This window comes from Vidua chalybeata, chromosome 21 (assembly GCF_026979565.1).
Source record: "Vidua chalybeata isolate OUT-0048 chromosome 21, bVidCha1 merged haplotype, whole genome shotgun sequence".
In the NCBI taxonomy this organism is placed as follows: Eukaryota; Metazoa; Chordata; class Aves; order Passeriformes; family Viduidae; genus Vidua; species Vidua chalybeata.
This window is the reverse complement of record NC_071550.1, coordinates 6,387,774-6,409,929: the sequence shown is the minus strand read 5'-3', so window position 1 is coordinate 6,409,929 and position 22,156 is coordinate 6,387,774. Positions and strand designations below refer to the sequence as shown.

Here is a 22,156-nt window from a genome sequence, read left to right as displayed (position 1 = left end):
CTTGCCTTTGGACAGTGCTCCATGTTCAGCTGCCATCATCCTCCTCAAGTAACTCTTGTTAGTGACTGACATATTATTAAAGAAATGAAAAAGCTTTCTCCACCATTACTGTGTACCAGTCTAATTATTTTAGCTTTGCCTGATGCTTTTAGAAACCTTGACACACCAGGCTGCAAACAACACAAAAAGAGACAAGAAATGTACCTTCAAGAGCAGCTCATTTGTTCAATGATGCACTGATGGAGTCAGGGAGTGATTCAAAAATTTAACAGTACCTAAAGGCTGCATCTAAGAGGCATTTCCAGGTTCTTTAGACATTCCAGGCAATTTAGACATTAAATACTATTCTGTATCAAAGTGCAAACTCCTGAGCTTCACATTGAATTTATTATCTAGATGAACAGAGGAAGAGCTCCCAGCAAAGCTGCTGACTGAGCATGGAGAAACACAAAAACAGATGGAGGTGGGTGATCCAGAGGCCAGTAATAATCTCATGAAAAAAATGTTTAAAAGTACATCTTGCAGCCTAAATTAAGGAATCTTACCAATGTGCTGGGATCTCAGCCTTTCAAGAACAGACATTAAGCAAGAAATACATGGGTTGTGATTTAAGTTGGCAAAGTTTGATCACAAATACTGACCAATGACGTAGAAAGCAATAGGAAAAAAAATAATATTTTCACTTAATTTTAGTTATTTCACAGTCTGCTAAAAGTTCTAGTGAACTCTTACATATGTCTGATCCAAACCTTGCAATTATTACTGAAGACACTACAGAACTCTATCCTAATTAAAGCTCTTTCTGAAGCCCTGGCAGAGCAATGTCATTGTGCAGAGTTAGGGAGCACAAATGAGGGAAGGAATGGCTGCTGCATGAACAAAGCAGTGCCACACACAAACCCTGTTCCACTTCCCTGTTCCTTTTAGGATTCACATGTTGAGTTCTCCATTTGTACCAAAATCTCAGTAACCTCATGAAATCCTCCCAACTCTTTCTGCATAATGGGAGACATGAGCTGTTCCTTAATTCCAAATGTCACAGGCTATACACATATATTAAATTCCAAATTCAGCTACCTAGGTAAAGGATAGCAAAATCACAAGGAAGTGTTCCTGATTTTTTCAGAATCTTTCATGGATAATAAGGATAAGAAGATGCAGCATGAACATCCCTTTTTTTTGTACTTTATTACTGTCATTTCTAAATAACGCGTAGGAGTGAATTATTTCAATCAACTCCCCGACGGTACACAAAACATAAGGCAGCTCTGTAACTTAAATAGACTGCAATGCTGTGGGAGTTAATGAAACATTAAACCTCTTGACACATGGTGTGAGGGAAAATGTGTTAGAGGAGATAGCTGCAAGACATCCAGGACCATATTGCAGTGAAGGATTTATATTCCCGTGAAAGGAGGCAATCTAATACGTTAAAGTCTATATTTAAGTCTGAAATACTATTCTGAAGCAGCAGTGGTGAAAAACATAACTTATTTTCATTAAAGGCTCCTTAGATTGTAAGCAATGAAAGTAAAAGGTTTATACCCCCACAATAAATAACTTATTGGCAACATCACAAGAATATCTGGTTGCCTCACTGAATGTTCTTGTGCTTCCAACAACCCTCAGGATCATTTCAAAATCTCTGAAGGTTAAAGGATAAATGACTGAGAGAAGGATATTATCTATACCTCCTCACTGATCCATCCATTCATCCATCACTAGAATTTGGTCATTTCTTCAAACTTCTAAATTCCTTGTCTGTAAAACACATTTAACTCAGACTTCAGAGATCCTCGAGTCACAAGTTGCCACACTTCCCTAATTATCAAGGCCTCACTCACTCTCTCTAGATCATGACAGTGTATCAAAAATCCAAACTCCAAAATTAGAACCTGTAATTTATCTTTCCTGGCCTGGCCAAGGCACCCAGCAGAGCATTGGGTGTTGGTTGCTTTAAAATTTATCGTTACATTAAAATAAAGCACAAAGATATGCTGAAAGAGAGAAAAGTTCCGTATTCTCTCCAATCAATTTCTTCAACTTTAAAAGATCAGTGAGGCTGAAGAGCCTGATTTCTGTCCCCTCTGGTGGGGAGGATGCAGCTATGGGTTTGTTGAGAGTCAGTGCAGCACAGCAAAGCCATCCAAGAGTGCCAGGCAGCCAATGAGAGCAGAGCTCTGGCTAATCTGTGTCCAAAAACTGGTGATTAATATGCCCAAGTGGGTCCTTACAGGAGATAGGTGACACAGAGGGTGAGCTGAGAGGACAATGGGAGTGATTAGCTATTGTTCAGTCACTGAGTGCACAGCAGCAGAGAATGGGCTGTGATGAGAAGGTGGGTCTGGTGATTACCTGCACTGCCTGCCACTGCTCCTGCCCTGCTTATCCACCTGAACGAGTGAGGGCTACACAGGCAAGTCACTGTTTGATTTCCATTCATTCCCTGTGATTTTCCATCCTAGGTCCCTTTGTGACAGAACTTAGGTGCTTGCACTGCAGTTTGTTGTGCAGAAGTGGAATTTCCCCCCAGCCTTTCCCAGACCATTTTCTGTGTCTGCACATTCCCATAAACTGGGATAAATCCTCACTGCTGCCCAGGCAAACAGGGCTGCAGCTCCTTTTCTCTGAGCTGCTCACATAACCAGGACTCCACACGTTCTTGTCTCTCCCATGGTTAATTATAGTGCCCATCACATTCATCATCTCACCACCAGACTGTTCAGATGTGACCCAAAACACTGCATTTATGCTTCCTTTGCCATTGGCTCCCTTTATTTTGAACTTCTTTGAGAAAGTCTCGTTAATGACTGACATATTATTAAAGAAATGAAGAAGCTTTCTCCACCATTACTGGGTACCAGACTAATTATTTTAACTTTGCCTGATGCTTTTAGAAACCTTGACACACCAGGCTGCAAACAACACAAAAGAGACAAGAAATGTACCTTCAAAAGCAGCTCATTTGTTCAATGATGCACTGATGGAGTCAGGGAGTGATTCAAACATTTAACAGTACCTGACTTCTTTTTGCTAGAACAGAATGGAGGGTAAAGAGAGAAGGAAGTACTTCTATAACTAGAATTTTGACCTCTCACTTCAAGTACAAGTCTTTTCAATTCATGGCATCAAATAAAGTAATGGGCATATATTGCTCATCCTTTTTTAATATACATATTTTTGTACAAGTTCCTCTTTGCTTTAAAGCAGTTTTCTTCTTGCCCTGGACATATTTTCACTCCTACCTGTATTTAGCCTCACATTCCATGTATCTCCTGTGGTCACCAGCTCTGTGCAATCTTTCCCCTTATCTATCCAAAGTACACAAACTCTTCTCTGCACTTCTCTCCAGAAATTCAGATATCTTCCCACTCAGTGAATTATGTCTGCCCTAACCACCAAAAAAAACCCTATCTCTTTATGGCAGGCAAAACATCTGAAAGTAGAGAATTTAGTGATGCCATATAAATTCATCAAAGCACAAGACACGGTGAATTACAACATATATCAGTCCACAGCTATGAAGCCAAAGTCAAAATTCTCTTCCATTTGAAGTTAAGGTACTTACCTGCAAATGATCAGTTATGCAAAACTCACCTCCAGCTCTCTGACTATCTTGATAATTGACTGTTGAGTCTGTGCAGCACATTTCTCCTCTACTAAGCCCTCATTTTTCAGTTCAAGTTCTTCATTAGCTCTTAGAAGGTTCTTGCACTTATTCTGGAGCTCCTGCAGCTCTGCATCCTTTTCTTTAACTGCTGCATCGAGTCTCTAACAAAATAGAACAGGCAGTTTTATGTTATTTACTCTAATTTTAAACTGCAAAATACAAAACCCAACAAAATTCAGGAGAATATCCAAGGATGACCTGGAACATGTAATCTACGTGCCTTGCAAAAAGAGCTCAATGTAAGACACCAGAAGCAAAACCAAAAGTTAGACAGCTCTTCTAACTGCAACCTTCTCAGTATTGAAAATGAAGTCAAGGCATGCACCTTTGCCTCCAGGTACAGAGCAACCTCAATTCCTACTCTCTGCATTGCTGGCTGAATACCATCACTACTTTTTTACTCTGTGAAAACTCAGCAGGGGCCTGTTACCAGTCAGGCAGGAAGCTTCTCACACAGGTCATGAAGATAAAATATTTCAGTGTCTATACCTATTCCTCGATTTCCACTTTGTGCACAAGAAACTGAAAATCATGAGCACTTCAGAGCTTTTACAACAGTGACAATCCTACTTAAGTATTAGTAAAGCTTTCTTCCCCCTCTGTCCACATGCTTCACAAAACCCTAATAAGAAATCCTGGTGAATGCCACACACTCTGTAATTATAGGTCTGTTCTGCAAATACAGTATTATGAGAAGTGAAAGATTATCATCAAAATCAACAATAACTCCAACTACAAACGTGATTTTGTAATAATTCCCCATACAAAATCAAATGATAACTTTCCATTTTTCATTTCAGAGTAAGTCTACCTACCTCAAGCAGCAGATCCTTGTGATTGACACTGTCTGTCAGCTGCCTTATAACAAGTTCTTGGCTCTGCAGCTTCTGATTGCTTTCACTCAAAAGAATATTGTAATGGTGTTCAACTGCTTTTTCTTTCTCAGTCATTTCACCATGTAATTTCTCTAGTTGATTTCTAAGGTCCTACAAAAAAATGAAACTGAATATGCAGCAAATCAACTTTAAAGAAAGTTTAAGACTAACAACCCACACTATCACTCAAGAATGTACTGAAGCCAGTTTCTCTTGGCATCAATGAATACAATTAAAGAAAGAACAACTTTCAGATAAGATGCATTTTCTTCCATAAATCTAGGTTGTTGTTTACATGCTTTTCATACAGAATGGCTGGTCTCCAAGGCTGTTGGGAATATTATGCACGTAGATGTCAGAATGAACATTCACTTCTGAGTCAATTTACTCCTTGGCTAGAAATAGGAGAAATCTGCTTACAGGTGATTCAATTTGTCATTTGCCTTTTTTCTCATCACACCATGAAAATTGTTGCACACTGGTTACTTTGGCATCAAACAAAAGGTCAGAAACGTTAAAACTTTTTTCTTTTGACAAGAACACAAACTACAAATGATCAACCAGGTCAGCCTCGTGATCAGAAGGATGAACAGAACTTGATCTTGACTCTGGCTCTGTTAATTACTTCCTGCAGCTCCAAGATTAGCTGCATTACCTTCACATCTTAGCTTCCCATTAGAGAAATGTGGATATTCTTCTCCTAAAGCATAGCAACAACCTCTTTCAACAGCTTCTACACAGCAGCAAGTCCCAAGGACTCCAAGATCTGTTAGGACCAACATGAAATGCTGCAATGGAAGAGCAGCAGCTCTTCCAACCACAATCACAGCCCTCCTCTGCAACCCTACAGATCTGTCCCACTCCAGCTGAAAATCCCCCCTGAAAACACAGCTCTCTATGGGGTTTCAAAGTCTGGCCACCTGACAAAGCCTTGGGTCCCAAGAAGTACCATCAAACAATTCCTATTCCTTAAATTCTGCTAGGTACCACGACAATCACTACATCTATGTGAATATATGAGATTATTAGCATGGAATTTATAGTCAGCTCCCAGATAGAGGGGAAGATACTTAAGAGCACAGGGCAGTAGGAAAATTTCCAACGTGGCTTCTCTGTCCTTCCACATTCTCTCCCACCACCACTGTTCCAGGTCACTTCCAACATTTTTGCTGGTTGACTAGGGAGTTCCAACACTGTCAGTTGAAGGAAGTAAAGCTTGCAGAGACACCAGCCTCATTTTATAAACTTCTCCTCTGCCTCTACTGCACAGGTTGTGTGGAAGACAGAGAGCTAGAAACTTGTAACACAGGAGCTGTTGCCTAAAATTAAACAATTAAAACTTCCAGGAGACTTTGTATCTAAACTTCTGTTCAGACCCAAAGAACCAGGTAACACAGCCTACATCTTCAAATAAATGTTTGCTATTTATTCCCCAAGAGGGCCCATTTGTGAAGTAACATGAGCCCTTTAAATAGTTTGCACATATGGTAGTCACTTATAAAGTTTATTTTTACCTCCACTGGGATTTAAAATTTAATAGTTGTTTCTTATTCTAAGTCCAAAGAAATAGCAATAGTGACATTTTAATTGTAGTCTCTTTATAAACTGTTTTATGTCCTTTCCTTGACTTAATTACCTTGCTTCATGCAGGTTTACATCAAATCCTTAACATCACTTTATTACTTCAGTGTTTTATTTGTTTATTTTGCACATTAAATGCAAAATGTCATTTACAAAGCCTTTTGGTTTACTTTCTTCATTTTAGCTTCAGCTCCAGGATTCAGCTAAGAAACACCTAACAGCTCCCAAAACCCTCTCAAATGTTACTCAAAGAATGATTACACTCCGACTCTAATTCTACAAACTCATGTTTTTCAGGAGCAAAAGAACCACTTGCTTTTTCAGGAGCAAAAGAACCATCTTGATAGTGATGCTTGACTAAGAAAACTGAAGAACAGCAGAATCAGGTCCAAGTTTTGTCTAGATACCCAAACCCTCCAATATGTTCCTGTTTTTCCCTAACTGCTGCCTATAAATACAAACTGCAGTGGGAAGTAGTGCAAGCTCTGATCATTGCAAAGGCTTTTGGCTCCAAGTTGTGGAGCTCTTCAAGTGGGTCACGTTAAGCCTATTCCCACACAGCACTGGAATTGGAAGGAAAGGATCAACAGCGGTGTTATCACATTCCCTGTGCTGCAAAGGTCACTCCTTGGCTTTTTTAAATGTTATTTTTATACTATCACGTTACTGAGCAGCTTTAACTGACACATTACCTGTAACTAAACTTCAGGGGACTTTTCATCTGGCCTGCAACTTCAAGTGACCAACATTGTGACTCTTAATGAAAACCATAAGGTTGAAGATGACAGACATGCAGAGTTAGAAAGATGCTCCTGCAACAACTGTACTCCACCTGTAATCTTATCTCAGTCCTCCTGGTGCACAGCACCTGTCACGTGCAGAAACCACATTTCTGCCTTAAAACAGCACAACTCTGTAATGGCCAGGTTTATGGGAAGAGCTGGACTGACAAGAAATGTAATTGTGGAAAAAGTAGAACAGCCTGTGTGAGATTTGCAATTTGCACATAACTTTGCCTCTACTATTTCTGCCCCCAGAACTCCCTAAATCCTTCCCAAGGCAAGCTAAAGGTGAGACTGAAAATTACCTTCTTTGCATGAGCTGGAATTCTGTAACACACCAAACTATCCATCATTGTAGCAGGTTGCTTGAACTCATTGACCACTCAAATTGTCTGGGAGAAAATCTATTGGTTTCTATACATTGACTTGCAAGGGTAATATAGTACCTACAGCTCTCAGAGCATAAACTTTGCAATTCTCTCTGCCAACCTCTTCCCCAAGAGACTTTCCTATGATTAATGATAGCCGAACTAAGAAAAATGAATGTGAAACACTCTAATATAGAAGACTGGAGCAGATGCCTCCCCCTCCTTGTCAGATGAAAACCAGTTTGGTGAATAATTAAGTTGTGAAGCTCCAAAACCTTCCTCTCAGGCTAAACTACAGCTAGGAAGACTAAATAATAAATTCTGCCTAATGAGTTATTATGCATTTCCCCAACCAACTGATCAAATATGAATATCTAGTAAATACACTTTAACTGTCTACATTTAGGCCGGGAGAGAGAATGGATATGTGAAGTGTTTAGTCATGTAAATTTGAACAAACTTCTCAAGGAAGAAGCACTCCATCCCTGTTACAGGCACAGTACCATGATAGCCATGAACATCAAGGATGAGATGTTTGTTCCTCACCAACAGTGTGTAAAAATAAAAGTCAAAAGTTTCTTGCTCCAAAGAGCTTTAAATGATGTTTAACAGCATCTTGATAGTGATGCTTAACAACAGCTTTTGGAAAGTACAGAACTGAAAGAGCTTTTAAAAGCTCTTTCAGGTACCTTTTAAAGTGCCCACCCTAAGGCAGGAACATGGTTCAAGAACACCTAAACCCATTGATCCAGGAAACTCCTAATATTGGACTAAGCCTGTGATCTGGATGATCAGCTCACGTGTAACAGTCGTATTTGATTAAGTTTCACCTTCTTCCCTTCCAGGAGTGTAATGCCTAATTCAGGTCCAGACAAACTGGGTTTACAGCAGCCTGAGAAATACATTTAGGGAGGTTGTTTGTTGGGGTGTTTGGGGTTTTTTTTAATGAATAGATGCAAAAATTAGCATCACCCCAGTTACAGTACATGCAAATTTCCCTGTGAATCAGTGAAGAGCTAGGGCAGCAGTTCATTACAGATGTTGAGGGCATTTTCTATAGTTTATACACTTTTTTGCTAACTTCATTCCAACAGAATAGAAATGCTGATGAATAGGCATCTTGGAGCATAAAGAGAACTGAGTTTTTAAGGCTGTCTCATAAAAAGTTTGCAGCAGATCACCGAAGTAGTCTCCTATTTGTCAAAGAGCAAACTCTCACAGCATATTGTTTAACTCCCACATATCTACTACTTAATGGGCAACACTTCACAGGCAATGTGGTTCTATCCAATGTACTTGCAGCTCTGAAATTGAAGCAGCTGTTCTGCAAGGAGTAGGAAATAGGTTAGGGATATAATTTTTATAAGACTGCTCATCTTTTGGCAGGAATGCTTCTCCCCAAGGAGCTCATAATTTACATGAAAAACTTGGACATAATGGAGTCAAATAGAGCTTCTGTAATCCAGCTAACTTTAAATCCCCTGGCAACTCCCTCCTCAGTCCTATTTTTCCTGTCTTTCCTGTACAGTTATATTCTAGCTGCCCTGAAAGATTAAAAAAATTCTGAATAGAGAAGACAGTTAAATATAAAATACTTCAAATCAATAAATGTTCTCTGGGGCTGTTTTACTGACAGCAGCGATCTGTTCTCGCTCTCCTTAACCTCAAAGCCTCGAAGAAATCTCAAAGCACACCAAAGATAGAGATTTTGTGATGGCAGCCAAACCACAGTTGACAATCAAACAAAAATGCATTAAATTGGGAGTAGGAGGGGGAGAGAAACTTAATTTATTTGTAGGTAAAGAGACCCCTCTGCTGGTTTTAAGGAATAGTGCAGGAGCAGCAATTTCCACGTCTCCCTGCTTTATTAAGGTCCTTATTTAATAATGGAACCAAAACATCTAGTGAATAAAGACAGGCTCATTAAATCTTTTATGTAATTTAATATAGCAGGAGACTAATCCCTAACTGAGGAGGATCAGACTCTGGATGCAAGCAGGACTCTGCTCATTATGCAAATGCTGCCCTCGTGGAAGCAATGGTGAGAAGACTTTAGCAAAATCCACATGACAAAGCATTCAGGTGAGAAGAGATTTGTGTCAAAGCCTCAGCAGAAGGTGCATCCTTTTTCCAAATGAAGAAAAGGAGAAACTTCAAATTGCTCATTCACTTTGTTGCATCAGCTGTGAGTGCTGGGAGCAGGAGAGCTTATCTGAATGCCCACAGCAAGGTAAAAACCCTCAAGAGAATATGAAGCAGCAGAATTAATGAACAGCACCTCATTTTTATGTTAAACTGTGATCAATTAATCCTGTGCTTTGGGTTTTTTACAAGCAGAAGTTATTTAATATACAGCCTTTACAGCGACCCTGCTAGGAGAGCAGGCTGAGGTTTGGCTCCAGGTCACAATTAGAAGAAAGCTTAAGTAGTGAAATTTAAGATAATCTATAGACATGCAACAAGAAAAATATGGCAGAAATCTAAATATACATCATCAGAATTCTTCCATCAGAAAAACTGGAATCAACAGTAACCATTTATCACTTTTAAAGGTTAATGTTTTTTTTCCCCAGGATCTAATTATCAAAATTATATTTAAAATATTATTCTGTGCAAATTATGTGCCAGAATTTTCCTCAATCTTCACACACAGCAAGAAGTGTTTTTCCTTCCCAAAAGTTACTTAAATTAAAAACCTAATTTTGTTAGAAAAGGACCTGCTAAAGCACTGAATGATTTCTAGACTTTAGGAAAGAAAGGAAAAACATGATAATAACATTAATGGTTTTGTCACTTCTGCTCTTCTGCAGCTGTGCTTCATCCAGCTCCTTCTCCATTTTCTCTCTTTCCAAATTCAGATCACTCAGCTCTTGACCAGTGACTTTAATTATCCTCTGCAGCCTGCGATTCTCAGCGTCCTTTGTGAGGTTCTCTGAGCGCAGCTCTGCCAGCAGGGTCTCCTTCTCCATCAGCAGAGCCTGATAATCTGCAGCACCCTGAAACACCAAACAGCATTCAGGCTCCAGAAGGGAGTTTTGTGGAGCCTGCGAGTCTTTATTCCCACTGCATCCCACAACCCTGCCCCTCTTCCCAGGGTTTCAGAATTGGGGTGCAAAGAAACAGTGAAATGACAAAACAAGGGAAGTGTAACACTAAAAACTTCCTCTACTGATGTGACAAAACTTTCCATGACACCCAGGGCAGGCTGAGGAAGTCTGAGGTGACAAAGAATGAGACAAAGGTTGACATGCAAAGGAGTCCACAGTGCAAACAAGGTCATGGCAGTATTATTGATTCACAGAGCTTTAATTGCATCAAACTATTTTTGGAGTAAAGTCCAATTTCAATCTGGACTAGGGCAGGAAGTTACTGAGTCTTTCATGGAATCACAGAATGAAGGCTGGAAAAGGCCTTTAAGATGGAGTCCAGCTGCCAACCCAGCACCAGCACCAACCCACATCCTCAAGTGCACTTCCAGGGATGGTGGCTCCAGCCTTCCCCTTGGCACAGGCCTGTTTTGTGTCCTCACCACACCCAGCTGGAGTCAGAGCAGAGGGGACAGGAGCAGAGGGCTCTGCAGCACCTGCACTCACACAGAGCTGCCTTCAGCTCAGGGCTGGAGCTAAGGAGCAGAGTGCTGAGGAGCAGGACTCGCTCTGCAGCGTGGGCTCTGTGGACAGCAGGGATCCATCACACACTTCAAACTCAGAACTTTTTAAAAGTCTCAGAAATTATGAAGTGCCTTTTCTCCTTCACACACACACAAAAATCACATTTTCACAAATAACATTCCAATATTTTATAAATAGTGGTTTCACATTTATTGTATAAATAAATCCAAGCAGGTGTCTTGCACCCAGTTCAGCTCTGCTAATAGGAAGCCTGTGTTGGCACCATACTTTTGGGAAAAAAAAAAACCTCAAGATAACCTCAGCTCTCTAGATATTTGTGTCTTTATTTTTAACTTATTCTGATATTACATGTTTCTCCCTTAAAAATTCTCAGTTGGTTTAGATTCAAAAAAAAAAAAAAAAAAAGAAGGAGAAACAAGGTAAGTTATTTTAACGTTCTATTGTTCAAATAATTTTATTTAGGATTTTTTTTCAAAGTAATAAACATTAAAAATTTTAAAACAACATTTTAAAACTAATTTCCATTCCTCTGCTTTCAAAGATAGAAAGCACTGCCTGCTGTGTGGAATTCAGAGAAGGGAGAAGCAGGAATGGGGGAAATCACAACAAATTGCTTGTTCTTACCTTGAATTTTTGGACATGAGCCTTGTGAGTTGCCTCCCTTGCCTTAGCCAACGAAGCATTTAACTCTTCAATTTCAGAAGCCAGCTCCTCATTCTTTAAATAAAGTGAAATGAATACTATGTAGGAAGAGTTATTTCCAAGTGATGGCAATGGAGTAATTTCTACCCCATCTCATTAAACATTCATTCAACTACACAAAACACTTTCAAGAACACCAAATGCATCACAGTAAATATTATGAAGAAATTCTTGCTGTTATGCACTCACTAGACTGCCTATCACTCAAGTGAAGTATTTCCCACTCTTCCACACAATCTGAATTTCAGCTGATGTTGACCTCTCTCATTTTAGCTGCCTTTGACAGCTCCACTTACTCAACAACATGAAATACCCCTCATACCTTCTAAGTGGTGCTCAGAGCTGATAAAAATCAGTATGCAACTGAAAATATTTTTTTATCAAGCTCTTAAGGGAGGAAGATACTTAGCTGATACTTTCTCCTCTCTCCTTCAGTCCAAGAGCCAAACTGCAGACAAGCAGAACTGCTTAGAGCGGTGACAGCAGTGACAGGGACCCACTCGAGGCCTCCTCATGGTTACAGCGAGATCAGACCCTGCCACACACACAGCACCCCCTCCATGGTACTTCAACAAACCAGCAAGATCACCTCACCTCTTTTTCCTTTGCTTTTATAGCAACAGTTAGTCCTTGGATAGTTTTATCCCTTTTCAAACCATTCTTCTTTTCAACAGCAAGCTCATTTTCTCTCTCTTGTAGCTCTTCTTGGAGTGACTAAATTAGATTATGTGAAAGTTGCATTAGCTTCCCACTAAGAGATACTGTAACTGCACATTAATAAGTACACTCCCTCAGAGTTCTTGGAGCTTATTACTCAGATTACCAACATAAAATACAGTCTCCAAAATGAGAGGCAGCATCTTAAAGAAGTGCCTGGAATATTGTATAAGAAGGGGACAGGCCACGAGCAACAGCTTCAATGTTTGATGAGTGTGACTATCAGCTTTACTGAAAATTGCTTAAAAAACAGGAGGGGTCCTCCTGCCATCCCATACAAAAGAGAATTTAACAGTGGACCTGCTCTGCTTCCCTTGGTGTCCAGGCCTCCTGTACCTATGAAAGGTTAACACAGGGAGCCCAACACACACTGCAAGGGGTCAAGGAAACAGGAGCAAAACTGGGAACTTACCTGAATTTTTTTTTCAAAGGAATTTCTCTCATTTTTAAGCTCCATTCTAAGAGACTATAAGAACAAAACAGTTGTTATGGCCACTTTTATTCATTCTCAACACAAATACACTCATTAACCATTAAAGCAAAGCAAAATGAGCTTAAAAACCTTGGGCACAAAATAAACCAGTCCAAATTAAGAAAAAAAAAAAAAATAGAACAAAAGCCCTGAAGACGTGTTCTTCCATGCATAAGACAGAACAACTGCACTTGCTGAGTTAATAGAGGTGCATTTTTATGTGACATTTGTCTTTGTCAGCAAGATGTTTTTATCAAGAGATTTTAATTAGCACTTTTCCCCAGGGAGGTTACAGAATTATTTGTTTTTAAAAAGTAATCATACATAAAACCAGAGTTGAGGAAAGGTATTCATCAGATTTTTTTCTCCAATACTGCCCCCCATATGATCATATGCACCCTGTCCACCTCCTGTGAAATTATTAAAGATGATGCTGTTTTCACCTTGAAACACAAATACTCTTGTGAAACCAGGGAGGGGTTTCCTAGCACAGATTGATTTAATGGCAAGACCACCCAGAACTGAAAACTTTTACTACCTCTAATCAATCAAATCATAAAAAATTCTTGACACAGAAAAAAAGTGTGTATGTACTGAGCTGAGCAATATTAAGTTCCAAAACAAAAGGGAAGAAAAATTCTCAGGTGCCTGACAGCCTCCATAATTAACTTTCTTAGTTCTGCCAGCTTTAATTTAGTCTTTGAATAACCAATAGGGAAAAAAAAAAAGAAGACAACAAGCCTCAGGACCTGCTTCTACATTCCAGTTTTCAGGATCTCCATCTTCCTATTTAGGAGCCAAGTGAAACAGAAGACTGATTCCTGCACTTTTTGTAAGCTAAAGGGTAAACTTGCACTTTATTTCATGAGCTGTTTTTATGCCTACCTCCCTTACCACAGCTTTTATTTCAGCCCATAACAGCAGAGACACTTCCCAAGTCACATTCTTAACTTTTATAGCAGCTATGTCATGCAGTGAGGGATCTATTAACATCTAGGATTTCTCTAATATATACTTCTGTAAAGCAACTGCACTCTATCTATTCCACAGGCATCAAGTCAGTGAAACACAACCTCCCACTGAAGGAATGGATAAATAAGGATGCATTTTGCCCACCAAGCCACAGCATAACCCAAGAATGGTAAGGAAAATGGAGGAGGAAATAATATTTTAAAAAACTGGCTGATGTCACACATATACTGTCATGCATAAAACCTTTAAAATCCTACCCCCCCATGAGATTTTATAACATATAATTCAGGCAGTTTCCTCACCTCTATCTCACTATCCTTTTCAAGCCTCAAGGCAATTGTAAGTTCTCTGATTTTTTCTGCTGGTAAGTTCCCATTAGAAGATCCACTCTGAGACTTCTCAAGGTGTTGAATTATAGCTTCTTTACTTTTCAGTGACAGATTCAGTTGCTCTATAAGTCTAAAATTACAAGATTTTAAGTATTAATCTTGTACCATCTACCACCAATTCTCCAGTCATTGCAGTGTATCTTGCAGACAACTCTAAGTGAAGACTCAAGACAGTACTTGTAGAACTTAAGGAAGGACTTTCATAACCCTGGAAAACCTGAAAAAGGGCTCTAACATAAGCAAACAGGGCTGAGCTATCTGCAAAGTGCTCATTCTTATTTTCCTCCAATACCACTTCAAATATCAACAGTTAAGTTTCAATATTTTACTTACATTGTCCTTTACAGCACACACAAAAACCTTATTAATCTATTTCCTTTCTTAGCCCACACAACCCACACACCACATCCATATGTGCCTTCAGCAAGTGTCTCTCGAGTAGTCAGTTTCATCTAAATTTGTATCTAAGTGGTTCTCATTTCACATAAACAAAACAAAACAACAACAACAAAAAAAAAAAGGTCAGTGCTGTTGGCTTCTGTCAATACACCTCTTCACACTCCCAGTACTCCAAGAACAATAATGATGTTTTCTGGCAGACCTGAGTGTTATACATGAAAACTTTGCAGCTTAAGATGCCATCCCTCATTCCTCATGTTTGGTATCCTGGATTGTATTTCTAACAGTGTTTCTCTTCCCATTAAATTTACCAGCCTGACCTATGAGCTTAAGTTTCACACATCCTGACCCTTGGAGGCTTTCAGAGAACTTTTAAAGATGACTTTGCTCCACAAAGCACTAAACTGGCTGCTGTGTTGCCATGCTCTCCATGGATGGCCAGTAGCTCTCCTGTACCCAAGGGCAGGACCAAACTAATCAAACCCAAAGCTGTGCTGACTCTTCACACTTTAAGAATAAAGAATTGCAGCAGTTAGAAACATTACTGGCAACAGTTCTGACCTGTCTTTCTCAGCTTCTGTAACCTTGTCCACATCCTTGGCAGGGGCATTGATAATTGAAGCAAGTTTCTGCTCAGCAGCAATTCTCAGAGCTTTCTCCTTCTCTGTCATTGCAAGGGCTTTTTCCACCTCTTCTTGGGCAGCTTTAAGATTCTGAAATTAAAACACACAATCCTGATGCCTCTAAGAACTAAATGCCCATGAATTTTTTCACATACTGAAGTTTCTTTTACCCAACATATGTCAGGATGTTTAATTTAGGAACTTTTACCAAGTATTTCAAGTTCTTTGTAAATGTTTCTGAACTCTGTGTCTGTATTTTCAAGATTAATCCACTTTCTGTGGTACAGAATGAAGGGAATTCTGCCTCAAAGAAAAAAAAAACCCTAACTGATAGCAGAACTGGAAACAAAAGTGCCCCTATGCTATGGTTTTAGATTTAGCAATTATAAAATGGTTTTGTCCCACTGTCCTCCCACTATCATAATAAATAGCTACACTTAAATGAAAGAGGTTAAAGAAGGGCTTTTTTGTTCAATAAAATTAATATCCCCAAGCTCACTGTATAGCTAATTGGAACTCTCTCCAACATCATTCATAATATTGTGCAGGAATTGATAAAGTATGAACCAGACATTTTTCTCTTGAACAGCAAAAGAAATGGAGATAACAGCCAGAGATTTCAGTCAACTTCCCCTGGGTGACCCAGCTCACAGAGATGGAGAACACAAAAAAAAAAAAAAAAAAAAAGACACACAAAACAATTTGCCATATACTGTATCAAACTTGATTCAGATCTTCATTTTTACATTGCCAGCTTCCCTGCTGTGCTCACCCAATTTAGTTTCCCTTGAAATAAAAGCCTCCTTGTAGCCTAACAAGCCATTTTCCCCCTTGCCTTCACATCTAAACTAAAAAGCATATCTTTGGTGGAGGGAGAGGAAAAGCTCCTTCACCACTGAACTTCTCCACTCAACCCCTCTCCTGAAAAGCTGTTTAGCCAACATTCACCTGTCAATCAAGAGCTCTGAAGGAAATGAATCTTTGTTAGCACTCCCTAGATCTATATAATTACATGGTGCTCTGTAAATCTGTGACTACAACCACACTGCAGTGTTTAAATTCATAAGCAGAAAAAAATTCATGTCAGAGGCCACCACTATCTTTGGGCTACAGAAAATACCCCATTTCCATGAGACCAGAAAATCTGCTCTTCAGCCTATCAGATCTGGAAAACACCAGCCTGACTGCCTGATTTGGGACAGAGGAAGCAATTTGAAAACTTCTCTACCAATTCAAAAGCACAGAGAATGCTTTCAGAAATCCAAGTTCTACTAAAATGAGTAAGAGGTCATGCAAATTCTCCACTCCTCCTCCCTCAAGGAACTCACTTTAAACGGACTTCAATCATCCTTGTGGGTCCCTTCCCCTTACACTACAATTCCCCTGTAAAGTAACCAGAACTCAACAATAAATACAGGAATAAACTGTCTCAAGCACAGACAGTGAGGAATGAAAAAAGACATTATGAAAAGATAGGTTGAGCACAGTATCAAATCTCAGATAACAGTCAAAGACAACAGTGATTCCTTATTATTCTTTCAGCTGTGGTCATTCACCTCTTCCAGAAGGTTTATTCTGCCAGTCAGCATTTCCTCCATCTCCTGCATCTTCTTCTGTGCCTCTTTCCCATGCTGCACTTCAGCATCACCACCCTGGGCCAAGCTTTCAAGTGCCTTACTGCAAGACAGTAACACAGACATAAATCCCAGTGCATATCAACGTGGAAAACATTTCAGGTCCCAGTTTCAGGCTGATGGATTATGCTCAAGCATCTTCCACCTTCTGTGTAGCTGCTTATCACTTTAAGGTTCACTACAAACATCTACAGACTATGCAGCAATTTGGGTGCTGTCTGTGAGTTCCACATAAAAGCCTTGCACAGTGCATAAAGAAACATTTTAGATGTATGATGAGAAAATGAAATATTTCTAAAGCTTCCAAATACACTATAAAGCCTTTATCAGAGCTGTGTTTTCTACAGGAAGCAGTACTGGAATAAACTGAAGACCTGGAGCTGCTGAGATCTCTCCATTTGCCTTTTCAGTATTTGTTAACACCTTGTGAGAAAAGAACAGGTAGTGTCTCCTTGCTCAACACCAGATGACCACTTGTTCATGACTGCCACCTGAATTTTGCTTTCTAGCATGACCTTGTGCAAGGCTCCCTTCAAAGCACAGCAACACCCTCTGAGCAACCTGGAGAGATCAAACAAAATTCATCTGCTCCTCAGGAAAACAAAGAAAATTCCATTGCAATTGAGGCCCGAGGGGCAATCAACAGCTGCAGCCTGGATTAGCTCTGAACCAGACATTTCTAAATAAGTGCCCCTTTAGATCCTCCAACTCCTAAAGCATGAGGAAAAAACACATAGAAACAAATCCTAAGTAATGGACATCAAGAAATAAACTGGTGCTTACTAGGCCTTGATGAGTAGCTTCTCCCTCTCCTGCAGTTCACGCTTCAGACTTTCTATCTCAACTCTCAGCTCAATGTTCTGTGACAAAAGAATAAAAGTGTCTGGAAAGAACTGGAAGATCACCCATCCCAAAAGTTATTGGTAGTGTGTAGATTACTTTTTGCTTGGACCAGCAAATATAAAGTATCATTGGGATAAGAATAGACATTTAGCTGTTAAAAGACATATTTTGCAAGGTTCAAGCCTTACAGAAATATCAACAGCATTAAGGACCATTGCACTCAAGCAATACAAATCCCCTGCACACACATTTAACTGCTCTAATAGGGAGTACTGCACTTCAGGTTGGGAATTTCTAGGGTTTCCAAGCATATTTTTTCTTTAAGCTACAAGATACATTATTTTCTTTTCAAAACCTGATTTTATCAACTACAGAGGTTTTTAGTAATTTTAGAATTATTTTGTTATAGCCTGAGGAAACCTCTTATGATGTAATTGTACATAGAACTCTTTGGCCAGGAAGCTGACAAACACCATTTCAACACGTCAGCAATTACAAAAAAAATCACCAGTGAAGAAGACCAGGCAGCAATATTCAGCTGCAACTGTGATCTACCCAGACATCAATTTATGTTCTTAATTACTGAAATACGCATCAAGAGAGACTCAAGTTTCCATCCCATTATGGAAAAGAGACCTGAGGAAAGCACCTGTTTAGGTCACTTTAATTTAGGCTATTACTAAAAAGGATAAGGTCAGAATAAAATAATCACATCAAAATTTCCAATAACAAAAAAATATTTAAAAGTCAAGTGAAACAGGCAAAAACAAACAAAACAAAACAAACTCTTCAAAAAGAGACAGTTCCAGGAAATGTTTCTAAATGCCTACGATTTTGTAGATTTCTTCAGTGGGACCATCAAACTTCTGCTGCATTCGCTCCTCCAGAAAATAAATACGAAGTTTCAGGTTGAAGTTTTCTTTTTTCAGATCTGTGATTTGCTGTGAAAAAAAGGAAGATAATGAGAAAAAAGGGGAAAAAAAGGAAAAATCCTAACCTCTAACAGTTTTGCTTTCACCAGTGCAAGACCAGAATTCCACCTCCTCAACATGGTTAAACTCATACATACATATGGGTGACAAACATGTATGTCCAATTATGAAGGTGTCAATTAAATATGTAATAGCCTTGTGCCCTTTGAACTACTCCCTAAAGTATCAAAATACTGACTGACTTGACACAACAAGAATTCAGGAGAGATTTTTGAATCTAACAACATTAAGTAATTCTTCTAAACGACAGAACTTGAACAGAATGCAAGACACAATAAAGTTTTCATGCTGGAACAGAAATATTTTCTAAGCAAAAGCCTGGGAAGGCAACTTCATTAACAGGACCCAGGTAACTTTATTCATAGCAAGAAAAGCCACAGGCACACAAGTGAGCCCAATCGAACACCAATAAAACCTTTATCCCATCCCATGATTCATAGTGCAATTCTTTGGGGAAAAATTGCTTATCACTTTTCACCTTCCTTGTGGAAGCAGTAACTTAGTTGATGGTTTCATTAAAGAAAGGAGTCTCTCTCTAAATTTTTTTAAGATAGGAAGCATAAAACATTCATTCAAATAGGACTCGTGTCCGCTGCCAGATGCTTTCAGCAAATGGAAATCTAATATGTTACAGAGCTACTAATAAAATATTTATGTAGGCTTTTCCAGAACACTACAGTGCTATTTGTAAAAATTATTAGCAATACAATTTCCAAAATATTTGGCTTATGAAACCAAAGATTACTTTCTCTAACTGCACTCAGAACCTGCATCTGCAAACAACTGTTCAGTTTAATAATCCCTGCCCAGAAAGCTGCCTTGTCATTATTCACAGAAGTGAAAATCATCCAAGCAATTGAAAATCCTACATAAACTTTGTGGCTCACTCCCACACCCTAAAGCAACCTGTCAGTAAATCATTCCCAGCAGTCCCTGCTCATTCAGAAAAAGTCCAAGCGACAAAAACACTCTGAAGTTGCTCCAGCTGAACTTCTAATTAGTCTCCCCACATTCAATATATTTCTGAGTCAAAAGGAAAAAATAATTTCAAAAGAATTCAGCATTTCACATCTCTTGTTACATATATTTCAGTGGCACCAGAGATAAACCAAAGTGCTTAAGGGTAATATTTTCAAAAGGCAAATGAAACAGACTATGGAATCATAAACATATGGAATCATAAAAGGAGTGAAACAAATGTCATCTCTGATGTTCAGTTTCTTGGATGAATGTTAGAGCACACAGACAATTTATAAGTTATTGCTTAATGAAAGAAAACATATAAAATGTGAGAAAGCTCACACTGCAAAAAGATTTTAAAAGCAACCCTCTGAACTTATGCATCTGAAGACTCAGTCTTAATTCCTTTATGCATTTTGATTTCTGTATTTAAACAAAAGGAATGAAAACCAAGACAATTATATACATCCTGCACAGAATATTCCACAGCATGAACAGCATGGCAGCAAATCCTAGCTCAGATGAGCTCTGTTCCAAGTCTGCATGGAGCCAGTTTTGTTCAAAAGGGATTTGTCAGCAGTGGCTGTGCTTTCACAGCACAACAGTTTTCAACTATAGAGGCTGTTTTAGATTTACAGCAAAACTCTAAGAAGGTGTGGAGAGACAAGAAAGAATCCCACAAATATTATTACCCAGCTCCCTTACATGATACCCATCACCCTTTCTGTTCATGAACACCCCGTTACCCATAACAAGATGCTTTTCACTTTGCCCATGTAATCATGTTTTCTATAATAAATGGTTACCTCCATATTGCAACAAAGTGGGACTCCATAAATAATTCAAAAATCTGCACCTCCAACATTATCCAGCTCAGCACCTGCTCCAGATATAAACATTAAAGGCCCTTTCCTACATGGATCCACCTTCTAGCCCACTTAAGGGTCATTACATCCATCCTGCTCTCTCTGAGCTACAAGGCCAGAGCCCATTCTTTTCATTACATCCTTCTTATAGCCTGTAAGAATAACAGAGTTATAGAAATAAGTTTACTGTGTTTAATGTATATTCTTCTTCCTTCATGTCAATGGATCTTTGAGCTTCATTACACTGCTGGCATCCATAAAAGTTCTCATTCCCAGGGGAAATTTTACAGCTCAGTTTAACACGAGGGGTCTGAGCATACCAGGATGCCAGACCTGTGGGGAGGCCCCTGCTGTACATCACACAGGACAAACAGCAACTGATTTTTCCTTCTTTCTGCAACTTTTTTTTCCCCGTGCCCAGGAACCCTGCAGACAGTAAACCACTAGCAAAATGTATATTCTGGATTGAGGTCTTTGGCACACATCACAGTAAGAGATTTTAAGCACATACAATGCCAAGGCAGTGTCTGTCTACCCCAGCCAGCACACAGAAACAAGAGAGAAAGGGAAATAGATACACACTGCAAAAAAGCATCCTTCACCAAAGGCTTTCCAAAACAAGCTTTAAATTCTGAGCAAAGAGCAGAGCTTTCTTCTCAGGGGTGATGTAAGGCCACAAGAAACTGAAAGAGTTTGTAAGAAACACTCATTTCAAACACAGTATTGCCACAAAAGGTAGCACACGGAAACTGCAGACTCTTGGCACAGCCCAAAGGCAGCAGCCACAGCTTTTATCTCTAGCAACCATCTCAGAGATTTCAGACTGCCTTCCCCTCTACAGCTTCTTCACACAACAATAAATACCTTAAAAGTTTTTCACTCTAGTCCTTAACGGGAAGTTGTCCTGCAACACAGCCCAATCAAATCATCCTTCAACAGACATAAACAACTGTCTTATTCAATTTCAAAAGCCTGTACAGTTACATATTTTTAAAATCTAATGTTTTCCTTTATATTCTAGTAAGTGCCAAAACACTTTTATCTACAAAATTGTCACAGTGATACTAGACTTCTACAACACAAGCATTCCAAGCACACTCATGCTACAAAGTTAAAAGGCATGAATTAAAAAAGGCAATGAATTAAAAAAGGCAATGAATTAAAAAGCCAAATCCCACACTAACCTAAATGAAAATAAATTTGATGCTTCCCTGAAATAAATCAGCAACAGATGTGCAAACCAAGTTCTGATGTTTCTGGTGAGCTGCAGGAATTTCTGAGCAGAGGGTGCCAATTTTGTTCCACAACTTCAGCACAGCAGTTGGCTGCTCTAAACAACAAATTCCTGCCTCAGTTTTTGAAAGCGACACTTAAGAAATGGAGGTTCAAGGCATGGACAGGGACATTCACCTGGTCACAGCTCCAAAAGATGTGTATCAACTGACACAAACTAAGAGTCAACGCTTCAGCCAGCACGCTGGAAATATCTTGGCCATAACTGTGTCACTGAGTCTTACATTAAAAGTTCTGCTTACATTTTCATAGTCCTTCATAGTCCGAGCTCGAGCTGGTGAGACTGTGTCTTCTGCCACATCTGGTACCACTAGACATTAAGTAGACAGAACAAGTTCAGACAGCAGAATCTCTCTAAGTAGGGCTTCAATTTGGCAAAGGTCTAC

General features: G+C 39.3%; 1 protein-coding gene across 2 annotated transcripts in view; it reads right to left on the bottom strand.

Annotated features, from left to right (window-relative positions):
• Positions 1-22,156, bottom strand: part of CDK5RAP2 (CDK5 regulatory subunit associated protein 2) — a 69,498-nt gene that overhangs the window by 46,176 nt on the left and 1,166 nt on the right. The window contains exons 3-14 of one of the 2 annotated variants that reach the window (XM_053962098.1): positions 22,013-22,080; positions 18,490-18,600; positions 17,600-17,676; positions 16,739-16,859; positions 15,121-15,272; positions 14,074-14,230; positions 12,740-12,793; positions 12,205-12,324; positions 11,533-11,625; positions 10,054-10,272; positions 4,486-4,656; positions 3,598-3,771 (exon numbers count right to left, since the gene is read on the bottom strand). In XM_053962098.1, coding sequence (XP_053818073.1) covers positions 3,598-3,771; positions 4,486-4,656; positions 10,054-10,272; positions 11,533-11,625; positions 12,205-12,324; positions 12,740-12,793; positions 14,074-14,230; positions 15,121-15,272; positions 16,739-16,859; positions 17,600-17,676; positions 18,490-18,600; positions 22,013-22,080 — 1,517 coding nt within the window. Of the gene's footprint in view, positions 1-3,597; positions 3,772-4,485; positions 4,657-10,053; positions 10,273-11,532; positions 11,626-12,204; positions 12,325-12,739; positions 12,794-14,073; positions 14,231-15,120; positions 15,273-16,738; positions 16,860-17,599; positions 17,677-18,489; positions 18,601-22,012; positions 22,081-22,156 lie in introns of those variants that run through there. The other variant, XM_053962099.1, reaches the window with a different exon arrangement.